Source organism: Salvia hispanica, chromosome 4 (genome assembly GCF_029641045.1).
Source record: "Salvia hispanica isolate PSC_SH4W2 chromosome 4, Shi_PSC_v1, whole genome shotgun sequence".
Taxonomy (NCBI): Eukaryota; Viridiplantae; Streptophyta; class Magnoliopsida; order Lamiales; family Lamiaceae; genus Salvia; species Salvia hispanica.
In genome coordinates, this window is record NC_142695.1 from 40,333,345 (window position 1) to 40,353,849 (window position 20,505).

At 34.1% G+C, this 20,505-nt stretch overlaps 1 protein-coding gene, 2 long non-coding RNA genes and 1 pseudogene across 5 annotated transcripts; 1 reads left to right on the top strand and 3 right to left on the bottom strand.

The window, feature by feature from the left end:
* Positions 1-7,078: 7,078 nt before the first annotated feature.
* On the bottom strand, positions 7,079-9,183 carry LOC125196094 (uncharacterized). The gene is made up of 2 exons (XR_007171828.2): positions 7,468-9,183; positions 7,079-7,360 (listed from the first exon to the last, which is right to left on the bottom strand). It is a non-coding gene; the product is annotated as an uncharacterized LOC125196094 (long non-coding RNA).
* On the top strand, positions 7,698-10,189 carry LOC125196095 (uncharacterized). The gene is made up of 3 exons (XR_007171829.2): positions 7,698-7,838; positions 9,437-9,502; positions 9,957-10,189. It is a non-coding gene; the product is annotated as an uncharacterized LOC125196095 (long non-coding RNA).
* Positions 10,190-14,576: 4,387 nt separating this feature from the next.
* On the bottom strand, positions 14,577-18,670 carry LOC125192290 (vesicle transport v-SNARE 11-like). 3 transcript variants are annotated; one of them, XM_048089824.2, is made up of 6 exons: positions 18,496-18,670; positions 18,297-18,404; positions 15,840-15,898; positions 15,567-15,755; positions 15,174-15,344; positions 14,577-14,961 (listed from the first exon to the last, which is right to left on the bottom strand). In XM_048089824.2, exons 2-6 carry the CDS (start codon positions 18,388-18,390, stop codon positions 14,809-14,811), a joined length of 666 nt encoding a protein of 221 aa, XP_047945781.1. In that variant the 5' UTR covers positions 18,391-18,404; positions 18,496-18,670; the 3' UTR covers positions 14,577-14,808. The 3 variants fall into 3 exon arrangements, with proteins under 3 accessions (XP_047945781.1, XP_047945780.1, XP_047945779.1); XM_048089823.2 differs by having other exon boundaries at positions 18,493-18,670; XM_048089822.2 differs by having other exon boundaries at positions 18,297-18,669.
* An 875-nt stretch (positions 18,671-19,545) lies between these two features.
* On the bottom strand, positions 19,546-20,262 carry LOC148928640 (uncharacterized; annotated as a pseudogene).
* Positions 20,263-20,505: the final 243 nt, after the last annotated feature.

The window sequence follows — 20,505 nt, forward strand, 5'->3', positions numbered from 1 at the left end:
TCCAACGAGATCTCAATTGCATATGTTCCGACGATGTTCGGGTGATGAAATTTGATAAATTATATTTCAATTTTCGTACATGTTGATAAGCAACTTTTATCAACAAATGCAACAAAAAATCTCAATATATTGTAGGCAAAATCTCAATATTATCCATGTCCAATCTCAATAAAAATGTGTTGATATTTTCTTGTCCTTGTGTTGATATTCTAATGTCATATTGTTGATATTTGTAATACACAATGTTGATATAAAAAAACACTCACGAAAATTATCATATGATAACATAATGACGATATTACCCTTTTGTTGATATTTTGTCTACTATTTATCGAGATTTGTGAGCTTTAATCTCATCCACTCATTTTAAAATCCAAGAGTGGAGATTTAGTCTTGATTTTGGATTAGGGTGCTATAAGCATTAGAATAGGACCCTATAATAAGCATTATTTATGTTCACAAGGTTCACTTCTAAAAACTAGTACTCCCTCCATCCCAAGGAAGATGACCCCTTTCTTGGGCGGCACGGGATTTTATGTAAATTTATTTTGTGTGTTGAGATGAGAGAGTAAAGTAAGATGGGGGGAATAAAGTAGAGATAAAGTTATTTCCATTTTAAGTAATGGTCATCTTAGTTGGGACAAACTAAAAAAAGAAAGTGGGTCATGTGACATCCCTAATCCGAAACTTGCATTATTTTGCATATTATCATATTATATTGTCATTGCATATTAAATTGTCATTTATACTATATAAATATTAAGTGTGTCATAAGGATATGTTTATGGTTATGATCAATTCACTATAATCGAATATATAGATAGTTTTGATTTATGAAAATCATTAAATGGATGTATATATATTGTATTATAGTATAAATTAGTACATATATATATACAATAATTATGTAAATGTGTGTGCATGTGTACGATATAATACTACTAATTATGTACGTACATATATATATATTAGTACATATAATAATCCTAAATCAATATAATATAAATAAGAGTAGTAGCATTGCTTGAAATATAAATGTGTTAGTATGTACGTGATCACTAGTTAATAGCGCCACTAATTTTACTGGACAAATGTCAAATAAATGGACTATATAGTTTGCATGTTGCTATTTATTTTAATATTTATAATTATTATCAGTAGCTTTAACTTATTATTTTTCAATAACCACTTTTGCATACTTATATAATTACACGTATAGTCAGTGAGTAAAGAAAAAAATAGAGAAAGGGAAACAGAATGATACATAGTTAGTAGAGAAAAATTAGAAGAAAGAAAATAAGAGCAGAATCGGAATTTAGTTAAATTACAATGTAGGTATAAATCATACTTTTAATTTTACATTTGTTATGTGGTTGATTACTATGTGTTGAATTTGAATGAGTAATTGAATTATATGGTGTGAAATTAGTATGGATATATTTTATATATTATGTTGGAATTATTTAGCGGAATATGATATGGATATCTGATGAGTGCAATGGATATGTGAGTGGTGCAGTTGATATATTTTTATATGTCATTAAAATTATTTGCATCATTGAATTAAAGAGAATATGTGACAATCTTGCCCTCTGTCTGATATCAATGGTAATGAAAATAGACCTACGAGTCATATTCAATGATAATGGACCTACGGGTCAAAGGTCAAAATGCAAAGAGGGACCTTCGTGGAAAGGTCAAATCAAAGAGGGGCCTTCGTGGAAATGTCAAATAATTAAAGGGACCTGTAGGTCGTATACAATCAGAGGCGGACCTAAAGAGGGTCACGGGGGATCCATGGAACCCCCGACTATTTTACAAATGACTATATATTATCTATATTAACAATAATGGCAAATAACTCGGTAGCTCAGTAGGCTTCTTCTCAGCTATGGCAAGTGATTGGCAAGAGATCGATTCCTATCAGAACCAAACCTCCCTTGTCTTTTTTCCTGATTCTTCCTACATCTTTATTTTCCCTTATTTTTTTTATTTACTTTCCTTATGTTTGTTATTTACATTTAGACTTAGACTTTGATTCTTATAAAAAAATTATACTTTAATGTATACGTTTGAGAGTCTTATTCTCATTATAAGAGCAATTACAAAATTTTTTATTACATTAATTTCTCTATTTTTATTTTATGTGTTCTTATTTATAGTATCACATTTTTGTTCTACATTTTTATATTTCTACAATTTAAAATTCAATTCAAGTCTTTCTTTCAATAATTTTATACTACTATTTTATTTTATTTTATTTTATAACTCTTTTTTGATAAAGTTGTTATTTTTTATGTTAGACGTTGCATCTATCAACAATCACCTTACACATATCTCTATCTTTTATAATTAATTCTCTAATTCGCCGAAACAAAAAATACCATAGTACTAGAAACACTAGATTTGGACCCCCCACCATCAAAATCCTGCGTCTGCCACTGTATACAATGGAAATCCCGGACATATACCAGGCTTGATCTGTCATAGAATAATGAAAAGAATGGAGAGGCATATGCATATGAATATTAATTTGTTTATGATATTTATTACTTCTGGTGATATATTTTGGTGAAAGAATGTGTTTGGTATTTGTGTGTGAAAATACACTGAGTTGTGGCTCATATAAACCACTAATATTTTTTAGTAAGATATGAGTGAAATTATTCGTTGACATGGGTCGTAGGAACTCCACATGTTATCAGGATCGGCGGCTGACGCATTTTGACAACCTTCTCCTCCTCATCATTTTTGCATCTAGATAAATGTATAGTATATAGAGTGGTGAGAGGGTCCCACTACAATTTGAATTTTTTGAAATATGTACTTGATATAATACGTGGATTTATGTAGTTGACACGTGGTTATTATTTTAAATTTTGAATTTATTATAGTAAGTGCATACGTCACGAGGGTTGAGGTGTGACAGGTCATCTTCAATGGGACGAAGGGAATACTATTTTACTATAACTTTACTCAAATATTTTATATTCAAAAGATTTATTTTTAAATTATATAATTTCTTGTTTATTCGTTATATTCGCATCTATACAAGACATTTGTATTTAAGACAATGAAAAGATTGTTCGGATATTTTTCCGTACTCCCGAATCCAAAATCCTAGATATGCCACTGTTTGGTATAAAGGGTGTATATATATTTGGTTTCTTGATACGTGATTTGTTTGGAATATAGAAATGTATAAAATTTCATTCATGCATTATTAGGAGCATTTTTTTTTAAAATGAAAATAATGCAAAAACACCTTAAAGGTGAAATAAGTTTCCATGATATTGTTTTCTAGGAGCCGTGAGTAATTTTTTTCCATAAATCCTTCTATGAATATATTTTGACTTTTGACCCATGTTCCAAATTCCAGTCATATTTGATATGTACAAATACGGGACTTTAAACATGGGAAGACTTATTATCATATAATTATTTATTTAGTATTAAATTTTGAGATTATTTTAATTAGAGAGTATGTTATGATTAATTTTATAAGGTTATTCATATATAATTAAGTTATGAGATTCAATTTTATTAACCAAATATAATGCATATTCAATCATGATATACTACAATCTTGCAAATTGAACAATTCATCATAATACATTTGTTAGCGGTAGATCTATTTTGTTATTGGGTAAATGACCAAAATATGCACTATTTCCTTTTTAGTCCATCCCTGAAAAGTATAATTAATTATTTTTTAAAGTTGCGATATAAATTAGAATTTGACCGACTTTTATACTTCCTCCGTCCCTGAAAAATATGAACTATTTCCGTTTTAGTCCGTCCCTGAAAAGTATAAATTTTTTAATTATGGAAGCTCATTTCTCCCTAATGAGGTGGGACTTATTCTCCACTAGTAATATGTTAAAAACTTTTTCTTTTTATCTCTCTTTTACTTTTTTAATTATTACATTATAAAAACTCGTACCGAACTAAATGTTCATATTTTGGAAACAGAGGGAGTAATATTTTTTTGCCATTTGCCATTTGCCATTTGTTTTTTTATTCTATAAATTTCCTCCATTTGATTATACGTGCTTCTAGAAAATTCAAATATGTGATTAAGTCACTGGTAATGAATCTTTGACTAGTAAACACCAATGAAGAGTAAAGACTGGCAAGAATATTGACTTGGCCAAGTTGGAGTACTCTGTCTAATTCCAGAAATATACTAATACAACTAGTAGTATTTTTTTTAAAGAGTGATTATGATTGAAAACCAAAAGCGGCCCAGTATTTATGTGACGTTAAAGGTGGTTGTCATGCAGCTATCGATATTATTATATACTCCTATATTTTGATTGATAACATTATTAAATTATATTATCTGAGCCCTTGTAATGTCTTATTCATTATGTTTTGACAGCCAATATCATTTTTGCTTTCGAATATATCTTTTTCCTTGACGACATAGTTTATAATATTGCATTGGTGACTTATGATTTTCAATTCACTCCTATTTTTTATTGGATAAAAGATTCAAATCATCAAAGGTGGTGACTGGTGAGTATTGAAAGAAGAAGACATTTTTGCCTTTTTTACTTGGATATATATGTGACTCTAGCTTATTTCTTTTCAGCACTATTTTTCAAAAAAAAAAAAAAAGATTATAACGTATGACATTTTTCTCATGTCCAGGGGAAAGTTACATATACTTTTGGCAAAAAAAAAGATATCGTACGAATAAAATATTCGACTACTTATGCGATATCATTTAATATAATTAGTCAATTATTTAAGCTACACACTTTTTAGTCTCTATTATAGACAATGGCGGATGCAGGAATTTTACATTGAAGGTTTCAAACCACGTAACACAGATAAAATGAGAATTACAATGAAAATAGATAAAGAAAAAAAAATAACACTCCAAGGATTCAAACTCAGGCCAAAAAGTTTTCAGCCCAACTGCCAAACCACTTGAGCTAATACTATAGTAATTTACTCTCTTTGTCTGTGTCTAGTTTTGTCATTTCGACCCGTCCACGAAATATTGTCAACTTTACCTTTTTCCACTTTTGGTAAATGCATTTTTCACTAACTCATTACACTCACATTCTATTTTAAAACCAATATATAAATGTGGGACCTACATTCCACTCACTTTTTCCACTCACTTTTTTTCACATTTTTTAAAATTTGTGCCGAGTCAAATCTGGACAATATTTTGTGGACGGATGGAATATTTCATATGTGATAATATAGATAACCTCAATTCGTGGGGTTTCCAGTGGCCCCCACCTAACCATGTAGGTCAGCCGCTGATCATAGAGTGTGCAACTTGCATAGTCTATCCGTTTCTTAAAAATAGAAACTTCAGAAACGTCACATATTTTAAATCAAAATTGATAAAGTAAAAGTGAGTAAAAGAAAAAATGGATAAAATAAAAAAGAGAAGGAGAAAAGGCAATGAAATTAAAATTAGTTAATTGTGGATTACATTTTCTAAAATAAAAGGTTTCTATTTTTAGATTATAGATAAAAAGAAAAAAATTTCTATTTCGCTAAATAAAAAGAAAAGAATTTCTATTTTACTAAAAAAAATTACTAAAAATTAAATGCACAACCCATACATATTTGCTTAAAAAAAATTCAAAGCACAGCCCCAAAATGGAAGGAATAAGTCATATGAGATCATTTTCTATTTCGGAAAGTTGAGTAGTGCTCCCTTCGTTCTTTCATAGTTGAGTCATTTTTCTATTTCGGAAAGTTTCCTCAAAGTTTAGTCATTTTCATACTCTTATATAGTACTACTAACTTTTTTCTCTTTCTTATTTTACTCTCTCTTTACTTTATTCTTTCTACTTTATTCATTTTCTATCTCTTTTTTATACTCCATCCGTCAACAAAAGATGTCACACTTGTGGGACGGTACGGGATTTTAGAAGGTTTTGTTTTATGTGTTAAATGGTGAGAGAAAATATAATTTTTATATTTATGTGAGAGAGAACTTTTTCCAAAAAGGGAAATGTGACATCTTTTGTGAGAAAATAAAAAGAAAAGTGTGACGTCTACCCCCGTTTTTAGAAACTAAAATGGGACGGAGGGAGTACTTTTTTATCTACCTCCGTTTTTAAAAATAATAACTATTTCCATTTTGGGTCGTTACTTAAAAATAGAAATTTTAGAATCTTTCTATTTTAGGACATGGACCTCACAATCCACTAACTCTACTTTCTCTACTTTTTCTCTTCCTCTCTCTTACTTGACTCATTTTTCTTTTCTTCTCTCTTACTTTACCAATTTTTCTCACTTACTTTACCAATTGTGCATTAAAACCCGTGACGTTTCAAATGTTTCTATTTTTTGAATACGGAGAGAGAGTATTTATTTAACACACTCAACATTCATTTCTTAAACTCCGTGACGAAAAGTTTCGGTTCAACTATGAGGGAACGGATGGAGTACTACATACTACTCCTTCCGTCTCTCTTTATATGTTTCAGTTTTTAATTTAGATACATCCCTTACTAATTCTCCTATTTAATTTTTACTATTTTAACAACAGGTCTTATATTTCCCAAACTTATTTTACTTCGGTTTTATTTATAATAGAAATAGTATACTCTCCGTCATGGTTTTATTTATAATAGAAATAGTATACTCTCCGTCATGTCCGACGAGAATATGCACTTTCTAATTTTGGAAACTTTATCTCTCTAATGAGGTAGGATCCATTTTCTACTAATAATACTTAAATTACTTTTTCTCTTTAGTCTGTCTCACAAAAAATATGGACCGGAGAGAGTATAAAATAGGGCACGCAGACCACTAACTTTTTCAACTGAATTTCTTTTAAAATATTTTTAAACTCGCATAAGGTCAAAGTGAGATACATGTTCAGAAAAGAAGAGAGTATTGTTTTGTAATACCCGCACCTTTATTTCTCCTTTCGTTATGTTAATGTCGAACTAGAGATGTATTGTCGTCTTGTTTCGTGAAAATAAATGGAACTCAAGCCTTTGATGAAACTTAATATTTTTAGTTGCAAAGTAAAAAAATTAAAGAAATAATTGGAGGAACTAAAACGAGGTAATGTATATTCAAAAAAAAAAAATGAACGTGCTACAAGTATACAAGATTTTCCCCGAATGAAGGTGTTTGCATACATCTCGAATAATACTTTAATTTATATGATCATCTTACATGAATAGAAGTTAAAAAAAAAAAAATAGGAAACTTTACAAATAGTCATCATGAATGGGCCAAAAAGCTAAAAAAACCATATCCGATCAGCCGTTGAGCCAGGCAGCGAGCACGAAGGCCCGAGGCAGCGAGCACGAAGGCCCGAGGCAGCGAGCCCGTCTCGGACAGCAGCTTGACAGCCGAGGACTTGCAGATTCTCCTGCAAAGTAAAAACAAATATTAGTTCTAAGAGAACAAAGGAAATTAATAAAAGCTTTAATTTTGGGAAGGGAGACAACTTTTTTTTGCTAGAGGACCAAGACTTACCCAAAAGGTAAGCCAATGTCTGCCCTCCACCCTTTTCCAACGGCCTCTGCAACTCCACCTTGTACCTCTTCAAAAACAAACAAGAGACCATAAATATAAGGGTACTAGGCATAGGCATAACACCAAAGTTTCTTAATTAAAAGTGGCAAGGTATAAAAAAAAAGAGAGATTTGCTGCAGGAAATAACAAGAAATACAACAGCTTCAATTAAGGCTTCACGAGTACACACTCTTGTCTATAAAATCCCCTCCACGCCACCTTTGAACACTCTCCTACACCCCTTCAAATTTTTCCAGCAACATAGCAAGTTTGAGAGGAAGAGAGCTGAGGTTTTAAGAGCTGAATTCTCAAAGCAGCCGCAGCTTCAAGAGGTAATACACCTCCACCCTTCTCCCATATATACTTTTTTCATATCATCATATAGAGGCACCACAACTTAAGAATCTCAATCAATAGAACACAAGCACACCCTCTGCTTTTGTTTCGAACATCATGCTAGGCTCAAGAACATAGATTTATGGCTGTAGGAGCCTCACAACAGTAGCAAACTTTAATAATCAAAGGATCAACACTTTAGCCAAATATCAAGCTCATTCCAGTAAGTGAAAGCTTAAGTTTCAAACACCAAATCAAAGAAATCAAATCTGTCACAGCAAGTTCAAAGAAGTCCCCAATGCTCAATTTACAGATTGCCATAGACTTAGTTCATTTAAGCTAAATAACTACACTAGGAAAGAATGGAATGGAGAACTTAGCTTTAGGAGTTTTGTCGGAGATGGCGGCGCTGACTGCGAGACAGCGGCGACCCGACGGCGGAGCAGCGGCAAGGGCAGTCCAGCCGAGCAACAAACAGCGGTGTTCGACCGCAAAAAGGGGGCCACTCCGGGTATGAATTCGCCGGAGAAGACGAGAGATGGAAGAGGTGTTGTTTCTGTCCGGGAGAGAGATAGAGAGAGCTGGACGGAGACGGAAGGCGCCGGCACGAGTCGGCAGTGGCACGGTGACGCCGGCAACAGAGCGCCGGCGGTTGACTGTCGCGACGGTGGCAGTCGGTGTAAGAGAGAGGCGATGCTTCCTCTCCTTCTCCGACGGCGCGACACCAGCGACGAAGAGACCAGAGGCGGCGGCTAGTCGCGGAACAGCGGCGGTGACCGACGGAGGGTTGCGCTGCGAGGCGGCGGCGGCGGCGCTGGCCCGCGAAGCGGACCGAGAGCGTCTGCCTCAGCCGTGCGGCGACGGCGGAACTTGCTGGCACGAGCCGCCGGTGACTCCGTGACGCCGAGGAGCTGGAGCCGGCGGTGCTCCGACGACCCAGTTGAGCGGCGATGTAGCCGAGACGAAGGGGGAGAAGAATTAGGGATTCCATTTCTCCAATTTGGGGATTTCTTTTTCTTTGAGAAATGTTTTGAGAGAGAGACCGATAGGAATGAGTTTAAGTCTGGGCCTGACTCTTCTATTTTGTTGGGCCTCTCTAATTAAAAAAATATGGACTAAGGGAATATTTTAGAGATGGGCTGCCTTGTTGTAGAATTTAATTATGGAGGTTGGGCCACCAACTAAAATAAAAGTATAGGCTAAGAATTTAATTAAATCATGGGTTCTCCTATGTTGTTGATTAAATAATTAATGGTCCGTTAATTATTTTCACGAAGATAAGTCTAATTTTCCGGACCTTAGCTTAAGTGCTCGAATAATTAATGTTAAGACTTGATACGCTAACGATGAATAGACCCCGTGTTTATCTTAGTGCCTGAATGAATGGCATAGGAGGTAACGCTCTCTAGTTAAGCGAATAGTTTTTTTTTTTTTTTAAATAAATGAAATCGCTTGATTTAATTAATGGTCAAGGATTCTAGAATTTTTCTAGAAAAAATGTGAAAAAGAATAAAATGAGCATACGCTTAGGATGCATTCACGTTTAATTTTCTTTGACTTCTTGTCTAATTAAGTATTATTTTATTTCCTAAAGGGACGTCTTCGTACGTCGTCTAAGGCCAAGTTAAAGAAATTTACGGAAAGGGATTTAGCTTTTGAGGTGGGCATTCTTTCAAATCTGATTTTAGTATGAAAATGTGAATCTTTACTCAAGTATGTTTGTCATGCCATGTTTTGTTTTATGGTTACCTATCTGCTTGGCTATGCTAATTTAGTTAAATCGAATTCGGGTCCCAGTAGGGCCGCAAACCCTACTCGGACTAGTGTACACATGAGAGGACCGTGAGCTAACATAGGAGTTGGCCGGTCCAGTGACCGTCGTGGAATGTGACCACATTCCCGGTTCACACAAAGTTCAGATATGATATTTAAGTTATGTGATTGCGCAATCAAAATCTTTATGAAAGGAAAGTATTTAGTGACTCGGGCCTTTTAAATAAAAACCCCGTGATCACTCAACTGTGGCTTGACAAATAAAATAGAACTGTTTTTGGCAATGTGCCCACTGAGTATACCAAATACTCAGCCCTGCATGTTTAATTTCAAATGTGCAGGTTGAACGTAGACGAGAAGGCGAAGGTGTTGAGAACGATCATCCAATAAGTAGTTAGATAGCCCAAAGTAGTATGTTTTCATACATACTACTTTGTCTTGGACTTTTTCCGCTGCATTAGGATTTTGTACTAGGAGTCTATGAACCTAGACCGCACTCTGACTTTCTTTTGACTATGTACCCATTCGCCTTCAAAACTATTTCCTCGAGTTGAATTGTTTCTTGTATGCTTAATTTATGATTGATGAGCTTATATTAGTCGCGAAATAACTATGCTCACTAGCACTAGGGAGCTATGGTCGTGACATGTTTAAACCAAAATATCCGAAAAACGTTTTAATCCCCAAAATCTCCTGGTATCTTTATTATACTATAAAATGCAATATAATTAATGATACACCTTGGATTATACAAAGGTCAAAAAGACTTACCATTTCTGAGCCAAAATTGTCACACCTCAACCCTTATGATGTATGTACTTACTATAAATAAATTTTAAATTTTCAAAAGCACACGTATTATATAATTCCAAAAATCAACATTTATCAATTGAATATTTCAAACCATTCTAAAGTGCAGTGGGACCCTATTACCACTCTATATACTATATATTTATCTACATGCAAAAATGATGAGGAGGAGAAGGTTGCCAAAACGCGTCAGCCGCCGACCCCGATAACATGTGCAATTCCTACGAGTCATGTCAATGAAAAACTTCACTGATATCTTATTCCTGAAAAATATTAGTGGTTTATATGAGCCACAACTCAGTGTATATAAACCTTACCTTTAATTCCACATCCAGATATCAATATATTCTTTAAGCAATATATATAACAATAACCAACAAATTATTAGAAACAATTTCATGTACATATGCATATGCCACACTATTCAGTTTATTATTCTGTGACAAATCAAGCCTGACATCTGCCCGGGATTCCATTGTATCTGACCCGAAGGTCTCATTGTCATTGTACATATATATATATGACCCGAAGGTCCATTGCCAGTGTATATATGACCCGTAGGTCTCATTGCCATTGTATACATATATATGACCCGAAGGTCCATTGCCATTGTATATATATGACCCGTAGGTCCATTGTCATTGTATATGACCCATAGGTCCATTGCCATTGATATCAGACCCAGGGCATGACTGTCACAGATCCTCTTTAATCCAATGATTCAAATAATTTTAAAATCATGTGTAAACATATCAATTGCATCAATTACATATCTCTTGCAACAATCACATATCCATATTATATTCCACCATCAATATCAAATAATACATTGTCATTTTAATTTCACATCATATAATTCAAATATTCACTCCAATTTAACGCGTAGCAATCAATCACATAAATATGTAAAATTAAAAGTGTGATTTATACACACCTGTCTGCAGACAATTTAATCGAATCTCTAATTTCTATTCATATCCATTATCCTTGATCGTTTATAGTTGCTTATCCTGAAAATCACCATATACATGTGATATGTTCTTCCTTTCTTCTTATATTCTTCTTCTTCTTTTTTTTTCTTTTATTATCTCCTCTTCCCCCTCTGTGACTCACCTCCTCACCTATTTATCAAATACCATAGTCGGTTCCACCGACTTCCTAATTTAAATAATTTAGTAACATATCCTATGAGCTTAGTCACTTGCATGTTAATCAATATTCAGCCACATGTTTGCATTTTAGCTATTGCCCAAAACACACTCACCATATACAAAAATATTAAACTATTAACTCAAGTGTATTAGATAATCTAATATGCTCCCATGCAAACACACGTAACAATTCTATTTTCCATGTACTATTTAGTATTTACTTCATAAAATAAAACTTAAAAGTAATTAAAACAAGATATACATATCAACTTTCTTTTATTACGTACCTACAATCTATTCCCATGCAAACACCTAAATACAAGTATCCACATAAAAATAATTTCATGTACACACATACATAAATAAACATACACACACTTAAAATTAATTATTTAGAATTTTAATACACCAACACACATTTCTATATATATTATATGCAATTAGCATTGTAAATATGAAATGATCAATAAAACTATATCAATATACAAAAATTATGCAAGTTTTGAGTTAGGGATGTTACAAAAATAAAGTTGGTATTTATATTCACTCGATCTTTCCGATGAAAATAAGCTTAATTTTTTTTTTCAATTTCCTATAAATATTCTATATATCTATTTATGAAAATCTTTTCTCTTTTCTTTTACTTTATTATTTATGGATTATATCATCTATTAACATTATTTTAATTGTATTTTCTTCCTCTCTCTTACTCTCTTCGTTCTATAATAGTAGAGTCATTTTGTTATTTTAGTACGGTCCATAGTAGTGGAATCATTTCCCTTTCTAGTAAAAGTCAATACATTTTCCCACTTACTTTATTCTCTCTTCACTTCTCTAATATCTTTATTTTCTACTTTATTTTTATATTTACTTAACTCACTTAACAGTTCTTTGATCATGCGTGGAAAAGAAACGTCTCCACACCGCGGAACGAAGGTAATACATAGTCTTAAAATGCATGTTGTCCCCAAATAACATTATTTCTATGCGACGAAGAAAATACAATTGTTCAGCATAACTACGGATGTATTACTACTAATTTAGAAAAATAGTTTAGCATTATTATCTCTTCTCTACATTATTATCTATCTTATTTTTTCTCTGTTCATTCTAAATATTTATTACTATAACTTTTTCAAAATGAGCGCTCTAAACAAAACACCTCTAATACACTTAATTAGGGGGGAGCATTATCACCTTACTATTTGATCGAAATAAGTACTTCTTACTATGCCACTCTTATCTCACTAGCTAATTAATCCTCTTATACTACATTTGTTCACTTTCTATTTTGATAAAATTCTCTTTATAATGAATTTTTTCTGAATAATAATACTTTAATCTATTTTCTTTCAATTTATGTTATACTCCATTAGTTAGGGTTTAGAGTTTAACTAAGAAAGATAGAGGAAAAAGTATTTATGGATGGTATTAGCTGATTGTGGAATCCACATTATAAATGATGTATAAGATTATTATTTATTGAAAACTTCTATATTTAAACTTGGTCTAATTTTGGGGGATGATCAATATGGTAAAATTAGTCTATTTTTTCTGGGACGGATGGAGTACATAACAAATTTTCTATTAAAACACATGTTGTCCACTACTAAGACTATTGATAAGAGACTAATCCACATTACATATTTTTAAGTGCTAGATTTAAATTAATTTGATTAATATTGCACAATTTATGTAGACTTTGGTATATATTCTTATGAATTACTCCCTCCGTCCCGCTTTAGGAGTCCCAGTTGATCAATTTTGGGCGTCCCGCTTTAGGAGTCTCGATTGAGATAAATTAATAAAAAATGCCTACAAAGTGTTAAAAGTGTTAAAAGTGGGTCCCAACATCCACTATAACATTTATTTATTGGACACTCAATTAAAAGTGGGTTCCAACATCCACTACAATATTTATTCATTCCATTGAGTTTTCATAGTAAAAATGGTTACAAGAGGTCAAGAACACGTATAACCAAATATGGAGTTGAGATTGTAAGCTTTATTATGTTGGTGGTTCACCAGGTTCGCACATTACCGAGAGTTTCAAACCAATTTAGCGGATCGATGCCTTCGCACAACAACTAATTTGGCGGTCCATCAGCTTGAGCTAGAAAGCCCTGAACTGCCAACTTCAGAACACAACCAACTCATCTGTCCACCATAGTTGTTTCTGGAGAACAGAATCCGCTCAACGAACCGCATAATGATGTCCAAAATCGGATTTGTCCCATATTTCTTGTTTTTTGAAGTCAGATATCATCCTAACTACTCCCTCTATCCCATATAATTTGTCATCATTTGTCCCAGCACGGATTTTAAGAAATGTAATAGAAAGTTTAGGATTGAAAAAGTTAGTAGCACGTAAGTCCTATTTTTATATATTATTACTAGTATATAATAAAATATGAGTATGAATGAATTGGTGGAATGTGAGGTCCATTACCAAAAATCGTATTAAAAGTAAAAGTTGACAAATTTTATGGACGGACGAAAATAGAAATATGTAATAAATTTTCAATAATGGAAGGAATATAAATAAGAGCCTAGGACTCAATTTTCACAACATCTACCATTGAAGCACAAGCCACATATCATATAATACACCATCTAGGAGTTCTTGGATCGATCAAACAAAGTAAGACAATGATTAGAGAAAGATAGAAGACGAAATATTTCTCCTATGTGTGACAAATCAATCCTAATTAAGGAACAAATCGATCTTAATCACAAAAAAATCGAAAATTAGTAGTTAAAAATATGTAATTGACATGCAAAATATTTTTACAATGTGCAAGTTTTGACAGCATGGATTGATACGGCTAGACCATCAAGTGCATCATATCATTGTTCACTTTTCAGCGATATTAACATCTAGACCAATTTACAACTAGCCGCAAAATCGCAGCCTTAGAAATATATAAAAACCAAGCAATTGACACAATAAAAATCCAAAACATATACTGCAATTTTAAAAATTAGATAAATAATCAAGGGTTTTACGCAATCAGAACTATTGATAAAGAAAAATGTACCTTTTTCACATTACATACACTCACATTACATACACCCAACGCAAGCACACATTTCCACTGCTTGTCATATAGTAGGAACGTAAAATTTACAGCTATTAAAAAACAAACAAACAAAAACAAGGTAGTTGGCAATTTCACTCAGAACAGTCGAGCAAGAATTAAAACAAGCTCAATTTACACGGTATGCGTCTTGGTTACTTGGCTAATTTGAAATACAGGATGAGGGCGATAGCAATAACCAGAACCATGATTATACCACCAATCATCCACTTGTTCCTATCCATCCTTCTCGTCATGTTGGTTAAAATTTTCTTGCTTTTGCCTACATTGTTGTCGACACCATTCAACTGCAAGACAAAGGTTATGTTCGATTAAGCTGAATAACTTTATATGCTTTGGTACATGGAGAAGAGGCAAAAAGTTGAAAAAATAATTTTGACATCAATCTTCTTTAGAACTGGATAAAGGCAGCAGATGGTTATATGTACAAACATACTATTGCTTCTTCAGATTAAAATAAAAAACGCGAAAGGGAATATAGATAAAAGAGAAGAAATACGGTGTTATCAGCATGCAAGAGAGACTGTCGCTGTTGATGCAAATCTTGAAGAAGTGAAACGCCAAGCTCTTCTGTTTCCAACATGACCTTCCTACTGTCCCTGATCCTGTTACTCGAATTATCTAGCCGTTCGGTTGTCATTAACAATCTATCCCTTTGATTTGCAGATACCTGAAACAATCAATGTAACACACTGCTATATCAGCCAGTTATAATAAGTGATGCAGTTTGCTCCCAAAAACTTGTTCAGATGAAGGCTTTTTCATAAATACATATTTTGCAGAAAAGAACCATCAACCCCACTACCCACCTCAAGAAAAAAAAAGATACGTAAATAAATAAAGATGACTGAAATATAAAAGAGAGAAAAATTCAAAAGCAGCAGAAACATACTGCCAGTGTATCTGCCAACCCTGCCTCCAGCAGCTCATCTCGGGCAGCTTGGTTCAAGTTTGTTGATACAATTCGTTTCACTTCACTTTTCAAATTGTTCAGATCAGACTTGTACTCTCTCAACTTAGCAAGTAGCACTGCCTTTATATTTGGTTGCAAGGCACGGGCCTCCAGATCCATCTTCCTAATCTGCAAGACCATCAACCATTCTCAACTAAAGAATGTAAAGAGAAGAGGGAAAAAGAGTAGATATCATTATTAACAAATCAATACCAGTGCTTCTGCTTCATCCAGTCCAGCTTTAATTTCAGAAATCTTTTGCTTCTTTTGCTCTGCAAACAAATGATACGTTCATGGTTCAATGCATACATTTCAGTCACAACTCACAAGCACAATTAACATTATGTAAAATAAATTCAAAGAAAAAATGGAAAATAATGGGGAATATTCCTATTTCAATGGTGTAAGATGCACATTTTGAGGTGCATAATGCAAACAAAGTCTAATTAAGATCGTTAAGTTTTCATTTACTCTGATATAATGCAAACGAAGTCTGATAGAATACATATGATTTGTGAGCGATCTATCCATTTCTTTATACATGACATGTAATTTAACTATGTAAGTATGAATTCATCATAAATCATACTAATATGAATTATAATTACTATTGTCATCATGCCATTTCACATGTGGATATAGACAACATGACCAAACCACATTTTGTGCTCTTCTTTTCCTATTCAACCTAAAATTAATGTGACATCAAGAGTATGCATTAATCTTACCTAACTATAGAGTTTATAGGATGGAGTTCATTCTGTTTATATCATTGTTTCTGATACTTCTGTATAGTGTTTGTCGCGTCTCTACATGTAATAGAGAAAGAGGGGAGAAAAGGGGGGAAGGGGAATCCTGAATAGTTTGGAAGAATATTGGTATAGATAATGGCTTTGTAGTTTATGGTTAACATTGATATGAGATCTTCCATTAGATAAATTCTCTCTTTACTTCTTAGGTACAGATCTATAAATAAACACCCTTTCTAGTAGAGGGGGCATGCAAAATGAAAAATCTAGAAGTTAGTCTTATTGTTGACCGCCAAGACTATTAGTATTGTTAGACGATCTCATCCCCTGGAGAGAAGATATTGTCTCCTGCTTTCACACTTTTTTGTCTCTTAACTTAAAAAGGTCGGAAAAGCAGGCCAATTTATAATTGTCCTTCACTCATAAACCTGTAGTGCATCCAAGAATTTCATTATTTATTTCAAGTATAGCATTTCAATCAAGATTTCAACGTTTCATTGAGGGGGAGTGTTGCAAAATCAATTATTAAATTCCTTCATAGATATATATGAAAACACAGGCCAATTTATCATTGTCCTTCACTCACAAAACTGTAGTGCATCCGAGAATTTCATTATTTTATTTCAACTTGAGCATTTCAATCAAGATTACAATGTTTCATTGAGGGGGATTGTTGCAAATCAATTATTAATTCCTTCATACATATATATGTCTAATTTATGAATACGATGAAATTTATATGATATGGGAGTGATTTTCTCCCCTTTTTGTTGTATTCCATACATAGTTAACCTATAAAAAATATTGATTTACGTATAAAAATAATTATAATATCACTGTAGGAACCTTTGCAAGCCTTCACATTGTGAGGCTCATAATGAGCCTGTTACAGACCCCATATCGGTTCCGCATTGAAGTACTGAATAACACATAAGTGAGAGTCAACTTTTTACCTTTAACCATAGTTCTAGGTTAAGTTAGGGGTTAGAGCTCCTATCTTATATGTTTATCAGAGCTTACTGTTGCGGCCATTGCATAACGTCTGGATAAAGGGGCTACTGTGGCAAAGAATGTGCTCATCTTCGGCCTTGGTGGTGGCACTTTGGATGCGTATATGGCTACTGTCAAATCGGATATTGTTGATACGAAGGCTATTATTGGTGATACTCATCTTGGAGGCCAAGATTTCCACAATAGGATGGTGAATCAGTTCATTGAAGAGTTCAAGCGCAAGAAAGATAAGGATATAAGTGGGAATCTGAGAGCTATCAGGTGATTGAGGAGTGCATGTGAAAGGGATAAGAGGACACTTTCCTCCACTGCCCAAACCAATGTTGAGGTTGAATCGTTGTTTGAAGGGATTGACATGTTTTCGACTATCACTCGTGCTAAATTCAATGAACCCAATATTGATTTATTCAGCAAGTGTATGGAAGACGTGTTTCTGGTGGGAGGGTCGAGTAGGATCCCAAAGGTGCAGGAGTTTCTCGTACCAATTGAGTTGTTTCAAATATGGTCATGAGGTACTTTGATTCTAAACCAAAAAACAGCAATCGAGAAAAACAGGCCCTGTCCCTGCACTTAAGCTAAGGACTTGAACCTTTCCCACTCAAAATTCAGAAATCCTTAGGAAAATATAATCAGAAGTAGAGCCTAAAATCACCAAAGTAATGCAGTTAATTTCATACACCAAAAAATCTTAGCTTCAGTAGCTGGCAGTGCGAAATCAGCCCTAGCACATTCATAACAGCAAATTTCTTTAAACTACTACCAAGGCCAGGTTTCAACAGGAATCTTATCCCTAGTAAAATTGTAACAACGGATTGAGACATGAAATAAGATCTCCAAAATAAAAAAGAACACGCAATAGAAGAAGTAAAATGAGAATGGATTCCTAAATTGAAATAGAATTTCAACTAACCTCCATCAAGTAGGTTAGCCGACGCACACTTCTTGGATAAATTTGCAGAGAGCTCGCAGTATTGCTTTTCGAAACCTTCAAATACGGCGCTCATCGTCACCCTCCTCACTAAATTTGGGCAAAAAATGATGAATCAACGATCGATTGATTTCTTAATTATGAAACAACAGGAGTGTACGCAAAGATTCAAAACAACCACACGTCGCTGAATCGAGTATAAAGTCGGAGCCTGAAAATCGGGTGCAAAATCAGTTTTTACAATTTGATCAAATTGAGAAAAGTATTATGATCTCTGGGGATGGGCTTTAGAGTTTAGAGGTAGACACTCAAAATCCAAACTATACGATTATCTGTTATCCATTACGATTATAGACATAGTATATGCCCACAATGATTATCTGTAATCCTATATGCCCAAAATATTACTCATTTAATTTTGGAACAATTGTCCCTAAATTAAAATTTACCGAAATTAAACTGTAGCGAATTTTTCACTGAGGTTAACTTTCCTCAAAAGACTTAGACTGCATTTGGTACACGGAATTGGAGGTGTGGAATTGGAATTGAAGCCTTCAATTCCAAATTCACTGCTTGGTATTATAAAAATTCTTGGATTTGGAATTGAATTCCAATTTCACAATTTGAATTTCTTATCAAAAGTAGTGGAATTCCAAATATTTACTCACTACACATACTTCACACGTTTCACACATTTCACTGCACACATTTTGAAAATTTGAATTGACATGTTTGATAAATATACACACAGTGCACACACTACACACATTGTGTAGTGTGTGCACTGTGTGTATATTTATCAAACATGTCAATTCAATTTCATATCAATTCTTATTTTACCAAACATAAGATTTGGAATTGAATTGAAATTCCTTTCAATTCAATTCCATAGAACTCCAATTCCATGTACCAAACGAAGCCTAAATTGTCCTTTTTAATAGATTACGGGCTCTTAATATTATAGGAGTAGCATTTTTGAAAATTTTGATTTTTTCTACGAACTTCAAATTTAGCAAATAGTTATCATAAAATTTGATCGAGATGTCAATTTTCCACACAGTAGTGAATGTGGCAAAATTGGGTTTTTAGTCTATAAATATATGAACTTTAAGGTTATTCTAGTTTTTCCCCTAAACTATAAAATTTGAATATAAATACATGAACTTTTAATGTTTCATATTTTTCCCCCATATCCAAAGTCAAAATATATGGGGAGCAATCTCACAGCTTCCTACTCTTTCTCGTCGCGCTCTTTAAAGTAAGGCTCTACCGCCGCTGCCGCCGGGACAGCGCCGGAGATGTTTGCATCTCCATCAGCCGTCTCCTTGCTTAGATTGAAGCTCGCACCTTCATCCTCAGCTCCTGCACGCACCGCGTGAGTGCACGTTGCTCCGCAAGCTCCCTCTGCAGCTGCCCCTCCTCCTTCAAAAACCTCCACAAGTTGCAGTGCGCCGTGGCAATCGCCACCGACGCACACCCCGATAGCATCTACGGAAACCACCACTCGCCTCAGTGCTCGTTCTGCATCGGGGATGATGATGCGAAGAGGATCGTGAAGAATTCGCCGCGGAAGAGGAAGAATTGAGTGCAGAGGTCTCTCGCCGGATCGAGTCCATTCGCGATTCCTTTTTCGACATTCTCCTTCCAAATAAATCCTCCTCCCTCTGCCACAGCTTTAGCACTTAGAAGGAGGAAGTTCCCCCGGGCTGTGCAACATCTCCGCCAGCGGATGGCTCCTCATCGCCGCCGTACAAGCCGATCTGTGGCGTTGCTCCTCGTCCACCACCGGAGTTTCCACCACGTGAGCGTCTTTACCTTCCGCCATTGATGTAATGTAATCTTCCACCAAGATGGAGAGGCGGCAGATTGGAACTTCAGACACGGACATCTCCGGCGTTATCCCGACGGCGGCAGGCAGAGCCTTGACAAAGAGCTCGCAAGAAGGGTGAAAGATGGCCGATGTGGACTTCAAATTTATTATTTTTAATTAATATAAATATGTTGGCATAATTTTAATTGCCACATTAACTTTAATTTGCCACGTGTGTTTTGATTTTATATTTTGGGAAAAAATCAAAATTATCAAAAGTTCATGTATTTATATTCAAATTTTAAAGTTTTGGGAAAAAATCAGAAAAAGCTCAAAGTTCATGTATTTATAGGCTAAAAACCCGGCAAAATTTTGGGTAGA

Coding starts and splice junctions, on each gene's coding strand:
- LOC125192290 (XM_048089824.2), bottom strand. CDS start 18,390: ATGAGCGCCGTATTTGAAGGTTTCGAAAAGCAATACTGCGAGCTCTCT. Junction 15,899..18,296: donor GGCTAACCTACTTGATGGAG/GTTAGTTGAAAT, acceptor ATTTGTTTGCAG/AGCAAAAGAAGCAAAAGATT. Junction 15,345..15,566: donor GGTTGGCAGATACACTGGCA/GTATGTTTCTGC, acceptor TGATTGTTTCAG/GTATCTGCAAATCAAAGGGA.